General features: G+C 47.1%; 1 protein-coding gene across 1 annotated transcript in view; it reads right to left on the reverse strand.

Moving 5' to 3' along the window:
• Positions 1–9,321: 9,321 nt before the first annotated feature.
• LOC146184890 (band 7 protein AGAP004871-like) overlaps positions 9,322–23,857 on the reverse strand; it is a 343,551-nt gene continuing 329,015 nt past the window's right edge. Inside the window, exons 6-8 of the mRNA XM_084609524.1 lie at positions 19,937–19,992; positions 18,777–18,855; positions 9,322–10,778 (exon numbers count right to left, since the gene is read on the reverse strand). Coding sequence (XP_084465650.1) covers positions 10,575–10,778; positions 18,777–18,855; positions 19,937–19,992 — 339 coding nt within the window. The 3' untranslated portion in view covers positions 9,322–10,574. The remainder of the gene's footprint in view (positions 10,779–18,776; positions 18,856–19,936; positions 19,993–23,857) is intronic.

Raw genomic sequence — 23,857 nt, forward strand, 5'->3', positions numbered from 1 at the left:
TGCAAACAGCGTGCCAACTCAGAAAAAGTGCAAGTCGACTACGCTCCGTCGCGCCGAAAGCTCCCCGTGACCAAACACCAACACGCTCCAAGCCCCATTAGCTGACGCCAGCTCCTACAGTGCCACCTAGCTCGATTTCTTCGTCCATTTCTGGCCCCCGGGATATCTTTCGAGAGTGCCACAGACTGCAGCTACAATTGCTCACTGTTACAGTCTATGCACGCATCGACGGTGCGAGAGCGAGCGACACTTTACGGGTGCTAAACAATGCAGCGCAAACAGGTGACGAAATTGTTTCGAATTCCTATGCAGACATACGGCACACAACGAACGCAGCTTTGGCTCTCAAGTCGAAAGCATGGAGCATAAATGTTTTATGCGTTTGTATACATATATGGTATCTGGCATGCGCGCACTGGAAAGTACGCTTCTTAAATCACACGATGTAACACTCGGAGGAAGGGAAAGAGAAAGAGATAAAGGCCAGCGGTATTCACGTCTATGTACAGATTGTTCGGAGAGAGAACGCGCCGCCAAGGTGGCGCAAGTGCCTCGCTAACACTCCCTGCGTTCAAGCACGCGTGGCACTGGGCGTTTATCGTGGTAGGGCGGTACATTGTGCGCCAAGTTTATAGCACGCACTGGACTAAGTTCCCACCTGACTTTTTTCAGACCCATTGCTGGCGCTTAAGGTAGAAACAAAATGCAGTGCGACGTGATCGCAATAAGAGCTTGCCTCGTTTACAGACGCTCAATAACCCCGACTTGGCTGGTGCGCGAGACATTAGAGTCTCTGGATTGAAGACGCATGCGTTTCACTAACAACAAAATTAAACAGTGGGATACGAGGCCTTGGGTTCGTTCGCTTTCGATGGCCTCGGCTAATCGTGGCACGCACCTTGGAGCACCGCAAGCACGCATCGGAAGGATTTCATTTATGGCGGAGCAGCAAAGCTGAACGCGTTCTTGTCGGTGATGGGCAAAGCGGTCATAAGAGTGGCCATGCTTCTGTGCAGCGATCACGCTTCTACTGGATTATCCACAACGTTTTTGAACTCTGAGTTGTTATGATGATGATCATAGCCAAGGCCATAGTAAGTTCTGCGCCCAAACAAGGCCTGCTGTTTTAAAGCAAGTTTCAATTAGGTGCCGGCGATGGTTAAATAAGCACTGCTAGTTAGATAAGCAAATCTGCTTATTTTACTCTCAGTGTGACAAACGCAGCCGTAAAGCATTTGCACTGCACTCTACGAAGGTGCGCTGTGATGAACAAGGACATGTGATTTTAGTAATTCGGGAAACTTTCGGAGCGTCCTTGTCGAGGGAACCCCAGATCACGCGACGGGGCTGTACCAGGCTGAGTACCAAAAAGACCGCTTCTTCAGCCAATCGCAAGGCAGATGCCTACATTTTAGAGTGCGGTTAGCTCTGATCGTGTGATCACTAAAAGGGCGTGGAAAAGAGACCGCAGCGTTGCCTTCGTCTACTTGCGATGCTTTCCCCATGTTGCTGCAAGGAATGGCCTAAGTACACCACGACGTATCAGACGCACAGAGGAGTGTCTGTCGTGGACGTAGATATAATTTAATGATCACGATCACCGCTTAATTTTGCTTCTCCGAAGCCATTTTTGAGCCTTACTTCATATCTGTGGTACCCATACGAAACGTGACCTCTGCGGTGCATCTAACTTAGATTCAATACTGGTGCAACACAGAGCTCGCGCCTTCATCAATATTCTCAAACAGAGCACACAGTAATCCTCTTCAAACTCCTCCAAGACCACGGAGTGTAAAAAATGCGATAGCGTGCTACCAGGCCATTGTCAAACGCGAACACGTGTGTCTTTCCCATGTTATCCGGCGAGTAATCGACGCAGTCCAAGAGGCAGCCTATAGCACTTAATGCTCAAAGCCACAACACACCTTATACGCCGTTTCACTAGTTGCCCGCAGAACTTCCACAGGCAAGGGAAACCTGGGCCGACCAGGATGGCACCAACTACACGTCTGCGCTCCCACGCTCCTGTTTCCACCGGGGGCAGAGGCACAATCACGCCGTGCACGTAATCCTGGGTGGCGGAGATTGTCCTTTCTTTCGCAGTTCTGCAAACAACTAGTGAAACGACGTATTGATGTAGCTGCACGTAACAAGGCGTGTACTGCTCGCCGTTGATACAGTTGATCATGACCCGATTTTACACCTGCGTGCACTTCGCACACCGCGCGTACTAGTACCTGGCACGAGTCATAGCTTCTCAATGCAAGTTAGATGCTCTCATGCCACGCATACACAAATAAAGGCAAGCTCAACGTTCACGCGTAACATCGTTCGGCTGAACGCTGCTGAATTTTCACGAGCAGTTACGGTCAAGGGCTGTCTTTATGAACGGAAAACCTTTATAGATTGTGCTTAATCCTAGTGAACGCTAGAAGGATACCTGGCAGTGCCTACAAACCGTGATGAAACACCAGCAGGGTAGTGATATTAAAACAACTCTATCTCGATTCTACCAGAGTGGCAATATTCTCGCCTTGCCTGGCCCAAGCATTACGCGCCAAGAAGGATCCCGCAAGATAAGTGACGAGCAACCGCAGGCAACAAGTACTGACTCAGTGTCAGCCTATACAACACCTCTATCCTGTCAAGCGTTCCAAACTCGTCTGTATTCTAGCTTAGTGCAGATTTCCAAGCTTACCTTCCTGTTGAGGTCTTGATGTCCCTTGTAGCACCGTATTTCTGGCCGCCTAAAAATTGGAACGCTTCCTGAGAAGATGCTGACAACTAATATTATGATCATTCCCGCGTTCTTTTCCTGAGCTAGCCTGCTTCGTGAGGCTGTCGAAGAGCGGCGAAAATATTGCGGAAACTTGAGCCCAGCTTACCGCACTGAGTCCGATACCACCTCTGCACTTTGATATGGCAATTTCCAAATCAAACAGGATCTTCGTGTCATTATGAGTCCCAAACTTAGCTTATCAGACGTCTGATATCATTACGTTGCGCGATGCGCACTTCAGCTCGATATGAAGACTTAATTAAAGTTGTTGTTGTAGATTTCGCAACAGACGTTAGAAAAAGAATCAAACTGCACCTTGAGCAACGTCTGCAAAGCGTAAAATTTTATGTTCTCAATTCTGAGAGCGAATAACAGCGCACACTGGCCGCAAGCGTCAGAGACTCGGAGCAAGGAGTCCTTTCGGACGCAAACTGTGAACGATAAAAATTTCAGGCAGATGTATTTATGAAATCCACAGAGAGAATTAGAACTGCAAGGTGGAGCTAGTGCGCTTGCGAGAGCGAAAATGCTGTAGCGATAGGCACTATTGACTAGTTTTTATGGCTCTTTAGTTTACACTCATACATTCTTAAGTATCCCTCAAAACATTCAGCGCTGAGGCCTTTGTAGCTAAAGAAGAAATCACTTATGCTTGTAGACTTGTAACTGCGCCTTCAGAGAGAAGAGCGATCCTACACAAGGAGTCGTCGTGAGTGAGGCTCATTTCTCCTCCGTTCTACGAAAAGGACTGAAAGCCTCAGTAGCCGAAACACGCGACGCCTTTAGGGCACACAAAAGCACTGACGTTGTGTTAGAACTGCCATTTCAGCCAAGAAATAGACAGCAGGAATCGTAAACGAGTGTTTCCTACCATGCTAACACTGCCGTAAATAATTTTTATCAAGAAATTAACACAGCACACAAATGTGACGTGTAGCATAGCTCAATGAGGGAGAAAAAAATGTTTTTAAATGTCATCCCAAGAAAAGCCATCTTTTCATATAACCATCAGGTTCAGGACATTTTGCTTCCAGTGGGATAAAAAACGCACACAAGGTGAAAATGTTTCATGTTTTTATCGCGGCTGAACCAAAGAGTGCGCATCTTTTTTTTTTTTTTCTTGAAGTTCAGTGCGCAAACCGTTTACCAGAAAAACCTTACATTCAAGATATTCACGCATCGCGCTGATGAGAGAACCGCTCTCTGCACACATGAGCTGACCTAGAAGCGCGCCATGGCAGGCACTGTGAATCTCATTAGCCTTCTTTTACCTCCAACAGAAGTTGACGTTAGCACAGCGCAGCAATTTTTTTATTCTTCTGCGTACTGTTTGGCTGCAACCAAAAACAGCGCATTTAAAGATTCCACGAGGAGGAGGATCTACATACCAGGCGTTAAAGCTGACGGCACTTGCGATTCGTGACGAAGCAAAATGAGAAATCCGCAGGACGTAAAATATCTCTACTGAGTTGGGGACTTTCTTTCCCGTTTTCCTAGGACGCGTCTCACTCATATTTCCAAGTTCTCCCGTCCAAAATGACCCTACTGAACTCGAACGACTTTAGATGCACCATGCCCAGCATTAAAATCAAAGCAGGAGGAAAACCGGAGGCTGCGAGATCAGGGTACGGCACTGAAGACGGATAACTCAATTTTCGTCAACCATAGCACGTCTATGAGCAAGATTTATTCCTTAAAAATGAAAGCTTAGGAGAACATAATACGGTAGTTGTGGAACAAAAACAAAAACAAAAGAAAAGACTGGCTTTCGTATGACATAGTTCAAAATAACGGTGTGAAGTTGGCAGCGTCCCTAATGGTGCTCTCACATTGGAATACACGGTTACTGCATACTAATGTGCCCGCATGCATATCGAATTCGTTTAGAGCCGGATCGAACAGCAGCAAGCGTGGAGACTAAAAGTAAACGGCACAAGAACACTCCGCAGCTCTGAGCCGTGCCAGTGACGGCAGGAAAGAAGGGTTCTGCGGCCAGAGACCCCGCTTAACCAATTCATAATTGAATGCCATTAAATGAGAACGAGACGCCTACCATCTCCCATTTTTCAGCCGTTCATGCCACTGCTTTGTACTGAATTTATGTGCGTCGGGAGTTGGGGCAATGACCTCCTGCGTGCCAGTGTGTGTTTAAAAAGCGGCGTATGACGAAGAGTGCTAATGGGGCTTCCTGTGCAGGGCATTTTCAAAAACTTGGCAACAAAGTTGCGTCAAAGTTTAATGCGGCATAGGCTTTCATTTCCTTTCGTGAGGGCATTTATTCGGTAGTCGGTCGAACCAGTAAACACTAAAATAACAAAAAGATCGAACGAATACTAGTTTAAATAGCGGACGGTCAGCGAATAAGGAAACCACTGTGCCACTGCCTTAATGTTTGAAATATCACCACCCCCTATCCTCCCCTTAATTCTTCCTGCAAAAACGTCCGCTTTCAGATTGAGGTTAGAAACTCTCATTATGATCATTACGAGGACAGTCAGTTTCAGCACCTCTTTAACCTCGCGCCTCAAGAGACAGATGCAATGTATTCGGCGATAAATTGTTTAAACCAAAGCAGTGTGCTAACTGACATTCTGTTTTCTCATTTACCAGTTCCTTGCTCACTTTCTTATTAGTCGAACTGAAGTGTTGATGCAGACGCGCTTGTCCAATTTGGTTTTTGCAGAGAAAGCCACCTCTAAGCAATGCGCAGCCGCCTTTCTTTTTTTTTTTTTTCATTACGGAATGCCTTTAAAGCTTTTGGCGACTCATTCCCTTCAAATACATACATATTTGATTTTAATCTACTGACTCATAAAGTGACGAACAACTCCAAATACTGAGCCGTAAGAGAAACGCCGAAGCCAACGTCGAAAAGAAACAAAGGCGTCTCCCGCAAGCACTAGAACGTCGGCTCTGGATTCGGCAGCAATGCGACAGGAGTTCGAATTTTGTTTTCAGTGCGAATAAACGAGGTTCGACAAAAGGCTGAGAGACACGAAGAGAATATGTAGCAAAAGTGTTCACCTGCTGCTCTAAAAAAAAAAAAAAAAAAAAGGATGTCGCTGCGGGCGCAAAAAAATAAAAAAAGAACAGCAACCAAAACTAGCAGAGCAGAGCACACAAGGAATATGTGGCCTTCTTGACTTCCAGCATATATACAGGATACAAATTCACGCCAAAAAGAGAGCACAAAAATAGCCTGAAATAAATTATAACAAACACGCACATAAATTCAAAAGTCGAGGTTAGCTAGTAGGAATATAGCGGAGAGCAAGACAAGCAAGCAAACACGGGCGGCCTCCTCCGCTGTGCTAGTGTTTAACAAGTCCCCGCCGCCGCCGCCTCTTTCCCCGCATCGCCTCATCGAGGTGGGTCCGCTAATCTAATTTATAGCGACTGGCTTTTTATCACGCCGACCAAGCCGGGTTCGCGGATCGCACACGGTTGAGCTACTTGTTTTAGCAAAGTCCCCTTCGATGAGAAGACGTCGGGCATGAGGCAACTGCATCTTTGACTGGCGCGTCTTCTTGTTTCTTATTTATTTTACACGGGATCTCACAAGCCCGCGCCCATATTGGGTACTCATCTTGACCACCTCGCTATAGCAGTGAATAAAAAGCGAAAAAAAAAAGAATACAATAATAAAGGAGGGGAAAACCTGAACTGCTTTTTGGCGCCCCATCCTAAAACCTCGTTGCACCGCCTAGCGGACAGCAGAGAAGCAATCAAACCGAGGCTTTTAACTTATTTTTTCGTTTATAAGAACTGGCCGCTTGTTGTGATGTAGCCAGCACCGCACGCTCACTTGACGATTCCCTCCCGAGTGTTTGAATTTCTACCGCTCGCGAGAACAGTGATACTTTTCACTCGCTGCTCGGTGCCCAGCTTCTTCCAGCCTAAGAGCCGGCTAGCTCCAGAATAAAATCTATCGCGCTCAAACTGAAAATGAAAGCGGCGTTCGCAAAAAGAGCGGCGCGCGGTCAGCGCGCTTGTATCCGGCGGCGGTGGCTATATCAATTTCATTCCGGCCGTGTTTGCTCTGTTGATGCGTGTTTGCGCCTTCGTAAATTGGATAGGGGGCCGGAGCAGCAGAAATACATCCCCGCGTAATTTTGGTTTTGTACTTCTGTGCGCACGTCCGTGTCGATATGCTTGTTTCATGTAGCCACATTGTGCTTTCGTTTGAGGACCATAGGAGGCTGCTGACACTGATTTTCGACTTACTCGTTGAAAAATCCAATTTCTGTGTCCACATATCGGGGCGCAGCAAACGATTTTTGTGTTTTCGTAGCAAAATGCGTCTATCGAAGAAGTTAATACCTCAAGCCTTGAGCGTCTGTGGACGATATTGTCATGACGTAAAAGAAGCTGCTATTCAAGTTTTTTTTTTTCACATTCAGAACAAAACATGTGGTTGCATTCTTGAAAGATTGAGAAACCAATATTGGTAATTTTGTCATTTTGTCACCATATTTGTCGTTTCAGGTACTGTGCATTAACTACATCTCCGGTGCATTTTTTCAAAGACAGCGCCCGTTTTTATACAGTTATATATGTGAATACCTTGCGTCACTTGTTTTTCTGGCCTATCCTAAAGTATAAGCATTGGTAATTTTTATGCTATTATGACACGTTAACGAACAAACGTTGTTCTGAACTACTGCGCCCAATTATCGTCTCAGACTGGCCGAAGCCAGTGCAGTAACCCTGGAGACCTTCCATTCCTACTCCTTTCAAATTTGGCGGCTCAGGCATTACTAGCCTCAGAAGAATGGAAAGTTGGGCTAGTTGAAAGCTGTTCATGATGGATAAGAAGGCGCGAAAGGAACGTGGACACAAAGAAGAATGCAAAAAGACAAGCGCCTTTTTCCCAACTGGTTTATAGGGAAAAAGTACTAACTCTTAAATATGAACAAGTATCGAATCGACAAAAGATAGCCAGTTAACAAATCCAGGAGAAGAAAAAAAAAATCAAAATATTCACAAATATCCTATTTCTCTCTTAGATAGTGAAACCGAAGGCGTGCTTACGCAGTTACCATATGATGCAATGTAGAACGCTTCCATCACCTCTCTGGTTATTTGCTGATGACGACGAAATAAGACCTGGTTGGTTTGGTTGGTTTGTGGGGTTTAACGTCCCAAAGCAACTCAGGCTATGAGAGACGCCGTAGTGGAGGACTCCGAAACTTTCGACCATCTGGGGTTCTTTAACGTGCACTGACATAACACAGTACACGGGCGCCTTGCTTTTCGCTTCCATCGAAAAGCTGCCGCCGAGGCCGGGATGAAATAAGACCTGTATATCTTCATAGATAGCGCTGCAATTATTACACTCTCTCAGGTGTTCACTCACCCCAGAAGAGCTATCATTTTTGTGTTCACGAAGTTTAATATTTAAACATTGCCCAGTTTGTCCTATGTAAGTCAAACAGAAGAAAAAAGGAATTTTGTACACCCCACCAGATAGATTCACAACGCACAAACCTTGCTATATGCTTTACTTTGCAGGTGCGGGAATCATTCGCTACATTTTCTGCCTTTCGTTGCACAAGATAACATAATTTTCCTAACTTCAAAGGGGCGGATAGGGCTATTCCTACATTATGTCTTTTTGCGAAGTGTTTTAACCCGTGTGACAAGCCTCTTGTGTCGATTAGATACTTGTTCATATTTAAGAGTTCGTATTTTTCCTCAATAAACCAGTTGAGAAAACGGCGCTTGTCTTGTTGTATTCGTCTTTGTGTCCATATTCCGTCTGCGCCCTCTCATCCATCATTACTAGCCTGGCTAATACATGGTTAAGAGGTCACGTTGTCTTCATTGTTTTTATAGTACTGTTTATTCTTGATCATCTCAGGATGTTTAAGTTCTGCTAGTTTGTACGATAGTTAGCGCACAAATTCCAAAACGAAATATAAAATGATTTGTAAAAGCACTAGAAATCGATACCCATCGTTCGTAAGCTGCTTTGGTCGAAAATAGAAAAAACAAAAAGTTGTCATAGAAGTACAGCTGTCAGCAGTCATACTTTCTTCCTTACTGATGAATGTTTGTTGAGCAACATGTGCACATGCGTGTCCACAAGCAGCGTGGATGAATTGTTTTGACCGATTAAACGGGATTGACAATTCCAACATGCATTAATATTCGACTTCAAGAAGATTCCACTTCAAAGACATGGAATTGGCTTTCTTTTCTTGGTATGGTCTTTAGTCCTCCGCAGCTTGATTTTCAACTGGGCAAACAATTTGCATACAGTTCCTGCTTTCCCGACCCGAAAAGTGTAAGCGCCAGTCCATGACTAACTTTTATTATAGTTTAAGTTCCTTATCTGTATTTCATATATGTTCTCTCTTTTTCTAATTCGCTTCACATTCTGCAGAGCCAGCCGTGTATGACGCGTCAATTTCAGCGCTGATACTTAGAGTCGATAAAAAGTGAAGCTGTCGCGTGCTGTTTCCATTCACGCTTAAACAAAATGTTCACTCCCCCCCCCCCCCCCCAAAACTTTTCCCTCTCGTCTTTTCAGTAAGACCATGGGTAACTACAAAAACATTTTTGTCAGCTGATACCGATCGCTGAGCAGAGATCAGCTGCGGTTGCTGCGAACCACACAATTAGCTCAGCGCCGGAGCCCTAAGGCAAGCGAAAAATTTACTTTCGCAGCTTTCTGTGGCCGCAGTTTCCCGAATCAGCCCCATGGCACCATCACATTGAGAAACAAAAAGACAGTGCACGCGCAGCCAGAAATCACCCCTTGCAAGTGGTGGCTATTAGAAATTCGCCACATCCCAAAAACTTGAGAGGAGGCGAGATGGAAAATTTTCAGTCTATCACGATGGAAACCCGCAATGTGCAGAATCGAACACGGCTTCAACGTTTATCTCCTGAGCATTGCGAGCGAAATGACAAAATGACAGCTTCGGGCGTCCTCATAATGCACTCCGAGCACATCCTACATGCCCAACGCTGCCGTGAACAAAAAAGCATGGTTCGCACACTGCGGCGGTGACCGGCCTAGATCTTACCATTTATGGGGGTGTCAGCATTTCCGGAACACCTCAGACACAGTTCGCGAGGGCCTAGTCATCGTGGACGATGGACGGACTCCCTTCATCGTATTACACTGGTCTAAGCAACTGGCTATTTTTCAACAGGCAAGGTGAAATCATGGAAACGCCAGAAGAAAGGGTAAAACTTTCGCACCACCCAGGCAGTCTATGTGAATAATTACGGCAGAGAAAACGGTGATTTCACTCGTGCGCCATTCGGTGGTATTATCATCTACCTGTTGGTACGCGTGTGTGCTCGTGGCAAAGCTGGCAGCCGATTCTAGCTACCTATAGACCGACGAGGGGCCCGAACGGTGTAACGAGCAGAAAGCCGGACACAAAGCGCCACCTGGACACAGGGAAACATCAAACACCCGCACGTCTCGAGGACTAGTGGGTTCGAGTGGTGGCCGCTCATTTTCTTCGAGAGCGCGTTGTGTGTTGTCACGCAAGGTGCGGGGAAACCTGGGTTGTCCTTCAATTATAGTCTGTAAGACATAGTTGGCGCACTTCGCCAAGAAATGACCGCGTGCGGCGACGTGACTTGGCAAAAACTGTCGGGACATAATCCGTGCCCGCAGCGATTCGAGCGCAGGACTCAAGATGGTCGTTCCCATTGCAAAAACAGAGAGAAGGGGGATACGGAGAATGACACGCATCACCCCCTCCTTATGTGGGTACAGGAGTAGGCAAGGGACGCCGGAAGCGAGGTCGCTTCCGTCGACGCGTCCGGCGCCCCCTCAGTCGTCATCGTTGTCTCTGGCGAGGAGGCCGCGCATCAGCTCCAGGGGCAGCGGGAACACAATGGTGGAATTCTTTTCCGCCGCGATGGAGGTGAGCGTTTGCAGGTAGCGCAGTTGCAGCGCCGACGGGGATTCGGCGATCACTTCGGCCGCCTCCTTGAGGGAGCGCGACGCGCGCTGCTCTCCTTCGGCGGCGATCACCTGCGTGGAGTCAGGGACGGCAGTCAGGCTCCATCACCAAGAAATGAAGTCACAGCAACAGAATGTCTCACTGAAAAGCTGCAATCTGCAGCAAGACAAATCATTTTTTTGCGCACTGCTATTTCTCTAGCTGTTAGAGGCTGCGGACTCCTGGTGCCCATCTGAAGGTAATCTACTTTTGCATTGGGGCAGGTATTTCAAAAGGCCTGCGGAAGTGTATCAAAAGTCAACAGAGAAGAGACCTCCTTACGGGGCAACGACTCTGTTTATTTTTTCTTTGACGTTGCCACAGAAGCGGAGACGAGTGTGCGAAAAACGTAAACGTTCACTAGAAAAGCTACCTGCCCATTGACAGAATACGCGGAGAGAACAAAGTTGGCGTAGTTGTAAGTGAGCCCAGGTTTCACTGGTGCCAGCACTGCTCTAGCAAATGGCTGACGAATAGAACTGCACCGTTGTTCGAAGCATCGAATCACAAGGACGGTGCATGGATACAAACGGTATCATGTTCCAGGGGTACAAAGCGATGCTCGGAAATCAAAGGCCATGGGCGCCGCCGTTCAGCTGCTGTTCCTCTTTGTCGAACCATTCCTCCCTCTCAGCATGTTCGATAGCTAAACTTCCAGAATGTTGATTCATGGGTATGTCCACTGACTCTCAGTAACTTGCGAGCAATGAAGGAGGTTCTGCGATAGCGTTAATTGACCTCATCGTAGTCTTTCCTGCGTGTCGTTCGCTACCAGTTGCTTATCGTGTAGATGAAAGAGACAACGGCTTGTTCCGGTCTGCACGTTCCCTTACTTTTTATTCACCACATCATTTGCTTTCGATACCAATGCCACTTTGTACGCAATTATAAAACCTTATGTAGCGTATTCTTCAAAACAGTAATACATTCACTAGCTTTCCTTCTAGCACTCCTGAGCCAACGAGCCTTCGTGGCCCAAGTGTAGCTCGTTTATCCCGCGACCAAGTAGCGTTGGCTGCAACGCCCATCCTCACTAGGTACAGTTTATTCTTCGATATGGTTTTTGTCTGCGTTGCAGGAACCTGCTCACAAATTTCGGCTTCACTGTGACTTTTCCCCGAATTGGTTTGGTTTGGCTTATGGGGTTCAATGTCCCAAAGCGACTCAGCCTATGAGAGATGCCATAGTGGAGGGCTCCGGAAATTTTGAACACCTAGGAATCTTTAACGTACACTGATATCGTACAGCACGCGAGTGCCTAGCTTTTCGCCTCCACTGCAAAGCGGCCACCGAGGGCGGGATTCGATACCTATCCTTTTTTTACCGAATTGTCCTGTTATTTAAGATTCCTCAGATTATTTTGTCCCTAATGATGGCGCGTAAGCTGGCGACGCCGAAGTCGGCGCCAACGACGCTGGGTTTTCCTCGACATGCGACCCTAACAATATCGCGAACAAAAAATTACCTGCCCCACGGCGGTGGCTCAGTGAGCCCAAGAAATCGCGAGCGAATCATGGTTGCGGCGGCCGCTTTTCGATAGAGCCAAAGCACCAGTGCTCTGCGCGATGTCAGGGCAGGATAAAAAACAAAACCGTGGTGAGGTAAATACCCGGAGTCCTCCACAGCGGCGCATCTTATAGCCTGAACCGCTTGAGACGACAAACCCCACAAACCAAACTAAACCAATTTACCGATGTACAACGTAGTGGTTGTAGCTTCCGGCTGAGAACAAGAAAGCCTCTTTTTCCTCTCTTTACATTGAAGAAAAGAAACCAAGGGAAAAGCCGTTTTAACACGACTTGAGGCAATACCACCTTGATTAGCTTAGCCCCATTTAGGAGCCACTGGCAGCGGCGCCTATAACACAAGACAACTAGCCTCTTCATGTATCTAGCAGTATATGACAGCATATAGGACAAATATATCAAATAGACCCAAACATTCAAACTACATCCCACTGAATTAACCATGCGCATAATATATACAGCAACTGAAATTAATACAGGACAGAGCAATCTGGTAAACATGGCAAGGAAATCAGAACAGTTGAGTTGATTATTATCGACTCCCCGAGTTTTATAATCATTTAGCAAACATAGCAAAAAATCGTGAAGCATTTGAAAACTCACTCCTACAGGATGATGTATATTGCACTTGGCGTCACAAGAGCGGTTGCAACGTAATATTTTATGCTCTCTAAGTGTTAGCGGGAGTTAATGTTTTATTGAATGAGCTTATTGTACAATACAAACTCACAGGTCCATTACCACTGTATAACACGAAAGTCAGCGCCAGGTGCTGGTGTGATTTTATTTCACGATATACTGAGGTAACAAAACTAGAAAAATCCAGGCGTGTAGAGATAGTTAAAAAACGTTTTTTTTTTTATTTCCTATTAATACTCCTTATGCGACTGCCACTGTTCTCCTACACGCTGTTCTAAGCGCACAGCGCCGCTGAACATCTCCAGTTGCTACGAAGCAGCCACCACCAGACGAACCGTGCTACATTCCTTCTCTCTAGGCAGTCTCCCGCATGCTTCCACGTTAAGCGCCCACCTGTTACTCATTCCTACGTTCTCTCCAAGCCAACATCTTTTCGCGGTCACCATCGACTGAATGGTTCTTAAGCCATAACCATAGAGCAGCGTTTGTTCCGCGTCAGCGGGCAAAATGTCGGCGTCTGACGCGAGGCAACGCAGGTTGAGATGCAGATAATTGGCGAGTCCACGCCTCAGCACAGGCGCCGGAAATGCCTCGCAGGTAGGGGTCAGTAGAAGCCAAAGACTGAATGTTTAAATTGTCACAAAACATGCGAGACAAGTTTTATTCAGCCAGCGCGTAACAGCACACGGCTGGCATTCGTTAAATGGGAAGTGCCGCGAACCATTCGAATCTTTGATGTTTTTCGACATCCGTGGGCATGCGACCTTATCCCTCTGATTCTAGCGTACCAATCGATTATGTATTCCTTGTTCTTGCTCATTGTCGCGAGCTGCTGCATTATCAAATATTTTCTTTGTCGCGCTAGATGTGCCGAGATGTATCTCGAAGATTCCAGCCACTCGCGTGAGGTCTACAATGTTCCAGGTTATGCTAGTCAGCGTTTGAGGCTTTGTATAGATGTTTCCTCGCCGCTTTTAAATTGAGCTTTTGTCGTTGGGACGAAGTTCATAATTCTACGACCACGTTTGCTGCTTTCGCCGCCGCCGAGTTGCTCAGTTATTTTGACCGCCAAAGGCAGCCCAATAAAGAGTTAATTTCAGTGCTGCTACGCTGATGCGCTCTTTTGTGACCATGGCATTGTCAGCGCCACGTGACATCTGATGAAGGTGCTGAATCCCTGTCTACATTACCATCCCGCTGATGATGGAACCAGCCGGGCAGGCACATCCCTATGAGCCCGCAGCTTCCCCGTTTTCGTCCAGACCCATGAGCCCTCCAGGTTCCAAGGACGACTGGGTGAAGCCGTTGAAGACTGGCTTGAGATTTTCGAGCGTGTGGAATTATTAAACGGTTGGAACGACTCAGCAAACTTGAGATAAGTGTATTTCGCACATCAGGGATCGGCGCGCCTCTGGTTTTGAAAACTGTGATGCTTCTTTGCATGACTGGGGCATTTCTAAGACGAATCTTCTGAAGGTCTTTGCAAGGGTTGTTAGAAATGAAAGAGCGCAGTGTCTCCTTCAATCCAGGATTAAACTCCCAAATGAGCCTGTACTTGATACGTTGAAGAAATGAAGCGTCTCTTCCACAGCGCCAATCCCGACATGGCCGAGGAGAATAAGGTCGACTTCCTTATGCGCGGTGTAAAAGACCAACTTTTTGCCGCTCTTGTACGCCAGTCGCCAAAGACTGGCGGAATTCTGGCACGAAGCAGCAAGCACAGAGGAGACCTTCGAATCAAGGACCGGCCAGCATAACCGCTCAATCCATGTCTTCCCTGAAGGCCACTATGACACCTACACTACATGCAGAGATAACCTGCGGGAACTTATCCGCGATATTGTCCACGAAGAATTGCGACGACTCTTGCCATCATCTCAACATCCCTGAATAGCGACGCTTGCGGACGTCGTCCGTGAAGACGTCCAGCAGGCACTGGGTGCTCCCCAAGCAAAGGCTCCAACTGCTTCAACGCCAGAACCCAGAGCGATGAACTAATCCCCAGCGTTACGCCATCCTGCGTTCTAGCGAAACCTTCAAAGACACCCGCGACGCGAACAAGCTGGTACTGAACGACGCCCCGTTGTCCCCACCCGCCAAGCCAGGGGATAGCCCTCAAGCCCCGCGAAGTGCGACACCTGGAGGACAGCGAAATACCGCCCACTATGATTCCACTGTGGTGAGGCGGGCCACATTCTACGCCACTGCCCGTACAGACGCCGCCATCGACGCCCCACGACCCGGTCCTGGCAAACGACCAGAAGAATTTGAGAACTACTTGCGCAGGGCATAGTAATGAAGCCGTCCGTACCGCTCTACATCGTCGTACAGCGCCCGTTGACGCCATCGTGAAGAACTTCACGGCCAACAGAACCGCTCAGCTTTTTTTGCCCGAGAACCTCAGACAAGAGATTCTGTAGGCGCTGTACGATAAGCCGACCGCAGGGCACCTTGAGTTTGTGCGCAGGGTGCACCAAATACAAGAAAAATATTACTCGCCGCGGTTTCCGGCCAACATTGCTCATTATGTGATAACGTTCCATGAGTGTCAGCGACGTAAGACGTCCCCAACCAGACCAGCTGGTCTACTGAACCTAATACTTCCCCGCTCCCCCCCTCCCGATTGAACCCTTTCAACATATTGGGATGGACCTCCTCGGCACCTTTTCAGCTTCATCAGCGGGGAACAAATGAATCATCGTGGCAACTGATTACATGACCCGCTATGCCGAAGCGAAAGCCCTACACAATGATACCCTAGAAAAAGTTGTAATGCTTTACGTCAAACGAATTCTCCTGCGACACGGCGCTCCCGAAGTGCTCATCACAGACAGAGGAACTGCATTTACGGCGGAGCTCACGCAGTCCATTTTCATCTACAGTCAAACGAGCCCCCGGAGGACAACTGCCTACCATCCACAGACGAACGGACTTAAAAACGTCTTAACAAAGCTATCGCAGACATGATCCCATATACGTCGACGCCGAACATAAGACGTGGGACGTCATCCTGCCCTATGTGTTCTTCACTTATAACACGGCCGCCTAGTAAACAACCAGAGCGACCCCGTTCAATCTTGTGTATGGCAGTAAGCCGACGACAACGCTCGACGCAATGCTACCGCACTTGGCAGACGAAGACAACCTCGACTTCGCCGCCTACCTGCAGCGTGCAGCGGAAGCGTGGTCCGACGCACCGACGCCCGACGGTACAACCTGCGATGGCGCGATGCACAGTACAAGCCAGGAAACCAAGTGTGGGTTTTGACGCCGATATGCCGTCGCGGACTGAGTGAAAAGCTATTGCAGCGGTACTTGGGACCATGCAAAGTTTTTCGCGCATCAGACAAGTTGACTACGAAGTCATCACCGACGGCACGACCACTTTGAAGTGCCTCTAGGCGAGCCCAGAAATTGCCCATGTTGTGTGCCTGAAGCCTTATTACGCGAGGCTAAAGGCCGTAGTTATTTTAATATGTTGTTTACCTTTCTGCGTTTGTTTTGTCAGCATCGAGACGATGCCTTTTAAAGGGGGAAGTAATGCCGCGATTATTCAAACCTTTATTTGTTTGCTTTTTTTCGACAACCGCTAGCATGCGACCTTATCAATGTGATTTTATCGTACGGATCGATTCTGTTTTGTTTGTTCCTACTCGTTATGGCGAGATGCTGCTTTATCATTCTTTTTTTGTCGCGCAAGATGCGCCGAAATGTATCTCGAAGATTGCGGCCACTCGCGTGAGTTTTTACAATGTTCCAGGTTATGCTAATCACGGTTTACGGCCGTATCTAGATGTTTCTTCGCTGCCTTAAATTGTGCTTTTGTCAGTGTGACGGAGTTAGTAATTCGAAGACTAGAGGGCACGTTTCCAGCCGTCGCCACCGCTGAGTTGTTCATTTATTTTGAGGGGGTAAGTCAGCCGAATAAAGAGGTAATTTCCGTGCTGCTGCGCCTGTGTGTTCTTTTGTGATAAAGGCATGATCACTGCCACTTAACAATAGGATTTCCCTTTGTTATCTACAACTGAGATAGTGACACGTAACCTTGAAATCGATTTGCGCCCAGCTGAAACATTGGACGACTCCGCAGATAAGGAAGCGTGGTCAGAAGAGAAGGTATTACGTTCCGGTTAGACAGAACAGCCTGATTCAATGCAATAAGGACACGACGAAGTGCCCTCAGTGCAAGCTCTGCAACCAATAGTGTCGACCGATTCTCACAACGGTGCCTTACATCTGGTCCGCCCGTGGTTCATCCTTTAATTTTCACTTGGCCACCTTTTACGATGCCGCGGTGGAAGGTTCGAAGGAATTAACCATGACATCCTAGGAATTGTTGACACTATTGGCTACAGGACCCCTTTTGAGGGTCATCTGCCGCTTCTTTTTAAGTTTGTACCCACCTGCAGTACTCCGATCCCAGAAAAACATCTGGAGCTATTCTGCGTGCCTTTCTTAACACATCAAATAGGCCACAAGTTTCACTGAAATGATTTGCTGATTATCGCATGCCTTAATCCGCGAGATGCGGTTTGTCTAAAGACAGCTAGCGGCTGGCAGTGGCGACATATTTCCATACGATGAAAGCACTAATAACCTCAAAATAGCGAGTGCTGTCTCATCGGGTTCATTTACGAAGCTATCCACTATATTGATATTTTATTTGTTTCAAAGCCACACTAACATCAAGTGATTAAGTCATTACACCTGTTAGCTTAGCCTTGCGTTTTCGCGCACGAATGCAGGCGGCTAAAATCAAAGCACTCGTAACAGCAGTGTATCTCCCTGCGGCAAGAAGTAAACGACGAGCGGAGCGACAGACACACATCACCATTTCAAGTATATGAAGGCGATAAAGTTTTGCAGGATTGGTCAACTTTCCGCACTGTTTGTACGTATCTCTCCCAAGTACCGACCAGATTAACTGGGCTGCTTAAGGTCGGTGCTCGCGTTCCGGCTTCATTGTGCAAGATGAAGAAATAAGTAGATGTGATGACGCTCTGAAAAGCGTTGAAGTACCGATCATTCAGCCTACCGCGTTAGCCACGAGAGAAAGCCGCTCGCTCAATAAACTCAATCTTAAACAAAACCGCAACCTATTTGCAAGTACCATATAACGCCATTCAATTAAAGGCGCACTTCAGTCCATCAATGTAGAGGAGCTAAACTCGCGGCTTTGCCCTTCAGGCATGCTTTCTTCGCTAATTAGAGATCTCTAGATGGAACGTACCAAATAGCAGAAGCGAAAAAGTCAATTTGCTTGTTCGCCGCCTTCGCGTTTGAGCGACGGAGATCCTTGTGCTATTGGATTATCCGAGGTGTAAATTGATGACGCATCGTAAATGTTCTCTGAGCTCCTTTGAGCATACTGGTGTTTGCGCTGTGAAATTACATATCCCATCTACACTTCATTTCTGTCATTTGCAGAAGCCCGGAACTTCTCCAGCAGTAGGCCCTGAGCCTCTCTTTAACTTACTCAGTTGGTTGTCTTGAGATATCCAGCTTACGTGAACTCTTTCTTCCTAGCTACATTCTTTCAATACAGTTATTTTTCCTCATACATTTAGTCTCGTCCGCTATCTTGTTCCAATAAGTTGGTCTGATTGCGATGAGAACGCTACATCGCTGAGGGCCGCTGCAGCCAAATCAAAGGAAGGGCTTCGTTTGCTTCCTTTCTTTTGCAAACATGTTATTGTCATATAAATTATACTAAAGATAAAAAGAACTACACTCTTTCCAGTGAAGGAACGCGTTAAAAAATGTGGCCAGCATGCCTGAAGGCACCTAGATAAAGCTTCTGCCAGAAGAACTTAGCTCCCTCGCCTGATCCGACCGCTTGCGATGACGCGATGGGGTTCAGCTTACCTTCGCTCTGGCTTCGCGGGCGGCCTCGGCTTCTGCGGCCATGGCTCTTTGCAGCTGTACTGGGAGCCGGACGTCTTTGCTGCGAAACACAAATGCCACGACTTCGGTTAAAGGCTGAACGCACACAATGTTCAGTCCGTTAGCAGAAAGTCACGCGGCCAATTAAGTAGCACATTTATATTCAGTTTTACCGCTGTTAGTCGGAAGAGGCTTGGCTGAAACCTTCTAACTCAAATGTGATACATGACACACCTTATAAGGGAACCTAGCTGGCACGATGAACACGGACGAGTTAAAAAAGCTCCAAGAATTCATCAAGATGTACCTGGTTAGATCTAAACCACAATTATTACAGTTGTCCCCACTGTATCGAGCAGCCCGAAGGAGATACGGTTTAATGTCAGAATTGAGCAGCGCAGAGCGCAACAGTCTTTTCTGAAGCGTTCGATGCCAAAGGTAGTGAAGCGGCTGTCATGCACAATTGAGTTAGATATTATGCGTGGCACGGAGGAGCCCTCTAGGAGAGGCACGTTGCTTGGAACAGTGAAATGGTCATCAAACAACTGCTTGAGTACTGGGCATGCTGCATGCGCAAAAATTAGCATCCAAGTTGGAAAAGTAAACAAACATGATATTCACCGAAGTTACAACATTTGGAACCTTCACCGTATATTTGGTTTGGTTGGTTTGGTTTGTGGGGTTTAACGTCCCAAAGCGACTCAGGCTATGAGAGACGCCGTAGTGGAGGACTCCGGAAATTTCGACCACCTGGGGTTCTTTAACGTGCACTGACATCGCACAGCACACGGGCGCCTTGTTTTTTGCCTCCATCGAAAAGCGGCCGCCGGGGCAGGGATTTGATCCCGCGTCCTTGGGAACAATAGTCGAGCGCCGTAACCACTGCGCCACCCCGGCGGCGTATCGTATAATTGATATCAATGTTGTCTTCGATCCAAAACATACTCAGCGCCACCTGATCACAATAAAGGTACGTGAGGCTGTCGGCATCACATTGCGATTTTTTAAGTCACTGGATTTAAAATAAAATCAGGTGCTGCTATGTTGGAAACAGTATTATATTTAAATTTTTGATAACAACACTAACAGCCATAAAACATGAAATACATTGTGTCTCGACAAAGTGAGACAATTTCACTTACATTTCGACTCGTTCAACTTTTACGCCCCAAGAGTCGGTGGCTTCATCCAGACTCGCCTTTGAACATGCATGAAAGAAACAATAATTAGTGTCATAATTTTCAAAGATCTCCTCGCATCAAAAGGCATATTTTCTGCCAGCTAAGTGCACTGTTCATATTGCATTATCTCGCATTGCGTTGCAAACGACAATTATTTGAACGCGTTCAATTATCTTTCTCCACATTCTTAACTATAAACGACCGTCTAGAAAAAAAATTTACTTGGAAGCACAGCAAACTTGTCACTTGTTTTTGTTGCTGGCCGGGTCATTGCATCAAGACTGGCTGATTACTGCCAATACCATTTCAACTAAGACTGTTTTGTGTTCCTCTGTAACATGTGTGGCGCATAAGGCAGGAAATTACGAAATTGGCTTTATAGCCACATACAAATCCAAAATATACTGTTCGAAATCAGTCAGCAGCAGAATCAACACTATGCGTCTTCTGTTCATGCCAAGACCCTCATTTTGCAACAAATCAGCGCAGGCCAGGCGAAGCACCACTGCGAAAATGAATTACAATTCTGCATTAAAGTTCGGCACAAAACTTCTGCACTACACAGCACAGGATTATACACACCCCGCTAAAAACGGCGGCCGGACGTAACCGTCCGGAGATAAATACGCTAGTAGAGCACTTCATTGCCATACATCCTGTCACCCCAATATATTACCAGTCGGCGTTGCGGTGAAGGTGTGCGCAAACAACGATATCATTCGGCGCACGGCTGCCTGCAACAATATTCTGCCGATGGCTCGGAGTCAGCGCAAGCGACACGCGGCCGCCGCTGCGAGATGGCGGTCACCTGGCCCGTTTGTTCACCAACATGGAAGAGCGCGTTGCAGAAATAAATTGTGCGTTCATTTCAAGACGCAGTTAAGTACAGGCATTTTACTATGAGCAGTGGCTAGCTCGAAGGTGCATTCGGCTGCGGCTTCAGTCAACCTCCCCTAAATTGAGAGGCCTTAGTACGGAGCCTGTTAGGCTTATAGCGACACTGATAGGGCAGATTGCCGTCAGGCGGCATGCACTCTGGTCGCTCTAGTCTCTACTTTCGATGATAAGGTCGTGATTAGGTCATTTTACATTTATTCGTAATACCTAATACAGGATGTAAACGTCTGGTTGGCCGCGGTGCTGTAGGTCGAACCTCAACAAATCAGCACGTCAACGGCAAGCCCACAGTGTGCGTCGCAAAGCGTCTTTGGACATGTACAGCAGCCGCATTTCTAAAGCATCGTCTAAAGCCTCAATTTTGCAGGGCATATTAGCCCTTAATGGCCGTTTTCTACGTTCCTGGCAGTGCGATTGCGCTATGAATTCACTCAAAATGACAACAACACTAAGCCTAATTCAGAGAGAAAGTTCATCCTCGGTTTTAAAAAACAAAGTATCGAGGTTATTATTACAGGAGTTCGTTGTACGAGTTTCTTCATACATGACGGATTCTCGCAATGCCCTCAACCTTCCCCTCTTGCCCCCCTCCACTTCCTTTTCTATATTCGTGTTATGTATTCTTGCATGGAATGAGCTCGAGATGTTTATTATTTCCGAATATTCCACGCTCAACAACTTATTATTCCTTATGTATGAGAGATTTTTTTTAATCAAGTTCGCCTGTCATGTTCACGAGTCATGTGACATGTGAATGCAGTCATTAAAGGGCTTGTCCATCGTATTTCTGTATAATTCTGCAAAAAAAAGAACAAATTAAATCTGTATATATTCCTTGCACGTGATATGAAACCAGCTAAACGTCTTATGTGGCTACATATTATTCCGTGTTTTTAATCTAAGCGTTGAAAGATTTTGTGACACCAAAGTGGAGTCTACCAATCACAAAACTAAGAAGTGATTGTTATGCATCTACTTCCATTCATTTACAACCAACTGCATTAGCACTTTCTAGGCAGCCTAGGGAAGAAAGCACCCACATGGAGGTACTAATCCCAAAATTGGACCTCATCTGTAGGAAGCAAATGAAGCTCGTAGTGTTGTGTATCATTAGTGTTGGGTAGCTTGTAGTGACTGCAAAACTATTAAACAGGCGACGAAGTGTCAACTCACACACACACACACACACTTCCATATTGAGGTTGGCTCGCAAATCTAAGGACCACTCAGCCCGCCTTGTCAGATGTCATCTGCGACTGTATTAATCCGACATAACTATCACGTAAACGTCTGCTCGCGAGCACTCGGACGCCGATTGCCTCTCGCGTGCCCCTGTAGATCCCCCCACCGATGATATTGCTGATGACGCCATAATCTTGAACGCCATCAATGCAGAGTGCCTCGCCGAAAGGCAATGTGCAGACCCCGAACTTCGTCACATAACGGACTATCTCAACGGCGCATGCACAACTGCCCAGAGAACTTTCAGGCGTGTTCTTCCATAGTTATGTGAGCGCGACGATGTTCTGGTGAAGAAAAAGTTTTTCGCCTGCCATACGCCGTACCTGATTGTTGTACCTATGAGTATACGTGATGAAATTTCGAAAGCTTGCCATGACGAACCAACTTGTGTACATTTGGTAGTCACCCGAACACTTGCAACAATGCAAGAAAAATATTGCTGACATCGCCTTAACGCAGACGTTTCACACTGTGTCAAAGCGTGTCGCGGCCGTCATATGACAAGGTGCCGCCGACAAAATCCACTGGGGTTTGAAGCCACTAAACCCGCCATCGATGGCCTTCCAGCAGACTGGCATGGAAATGCTGGGAGCATTCCCACTTTCACGCTCCGGCAACAGGTGGGTCATCGTTGCTACGGATTACATTGCACAGGCTTATCCCAACAGTACAACCATAGAGGTTGCGAAGTTTTTCACCCATCATATTGTTCTGAGTCATGGCGTACTGGATATTCTGATCACCGACAGGGATACCGCATTTACAGCTGAATTTTAGCACCAGATTTTGCTTCACAGCCATAATGAACGCAGGAAAACGGCACCATACCATCCTTAAACGAACAGCTTGATCGAATGGGCTGAACAAAACACTCGCTGACATGCTCTCACTGTTCGTCGACTTGGAGCACAAAACATGGGACGACGTGCTACCGTACGTCACTTTCGCATACAATACGGCGGTCCAGGAAACAACGAACTTGTCTCCTTTATGCCTTGTCCATGGCCGCAAGGTGGCTACAATGCTTGATGCTATGTTACCATGTCTTGACGATGACAACCAGCACGCTGATGATCACACCTTTACACACCTCGCCGAAGAGGCCCGTCAGCTGGCCAGACTGCAAAATCAGAATCAGCAACGCCGAGATGCCAACGCTGCAACCGACGACGCCGTGATGCTCGGTACGCAACTGGAGGCCATGTGTGGGTCTGGTTTCCAATACTGCGACGAGGCCTCAGCGAGAAACTCCTCTGCCGATACTTCATACTGTAGAAAGTGCTAAGTTCCCTTGGTGATTTGAACTACGAGGTCATTCCTGATGGCTTTCAAAAGTTCCGACGCTCCGCGCTTCTTGAGGTAGTCCACGTGGTCCACCTGAAACCCTATTACTACCGAAACCGGTAATTTGTTTTGTGCGTGCGTGCGTGCGTACGCCAAGTGACTGCATTCCGTGCTATTGTTTTCTCTCCAGCACGCTCTCACATCGGGACGATGGTTTTTTACCTGGGGGCCAATGGCATATTGCATTCTCGTCTTCGGTCTGCACTGATCGCGTGCGCGTTCCTCCTCGAGGCGAGAAAATCAAAGTTGCGAAGGTGAGCAGCTGACCTTACCTAGTTTGCTGCCACTCTGTGGTCACCGATGACTTTTGTCAAAACCTCACTCCATGAAAATATATAGAGTTACGGGTGGAAACCACACAGTAATGTGTAACACTAGTTCAGGCTCGATGGCCACCGC

Source organism: Amblyomma maculatum, chromosome 7 (genome assembly GCF_055883805.1).
Source record: "Amblyomma maculatum isolate TAMU_Amacu chromosome 7, ASM5588380v1, whole genome shotgun sequence".
Classification (NCBI taxonomy): Eukaryota; Metazoa; Arthropoda; class Arachnida; order Ixodida; family Ixodidae; genus Amblyomma; species Amblyomma maculatum.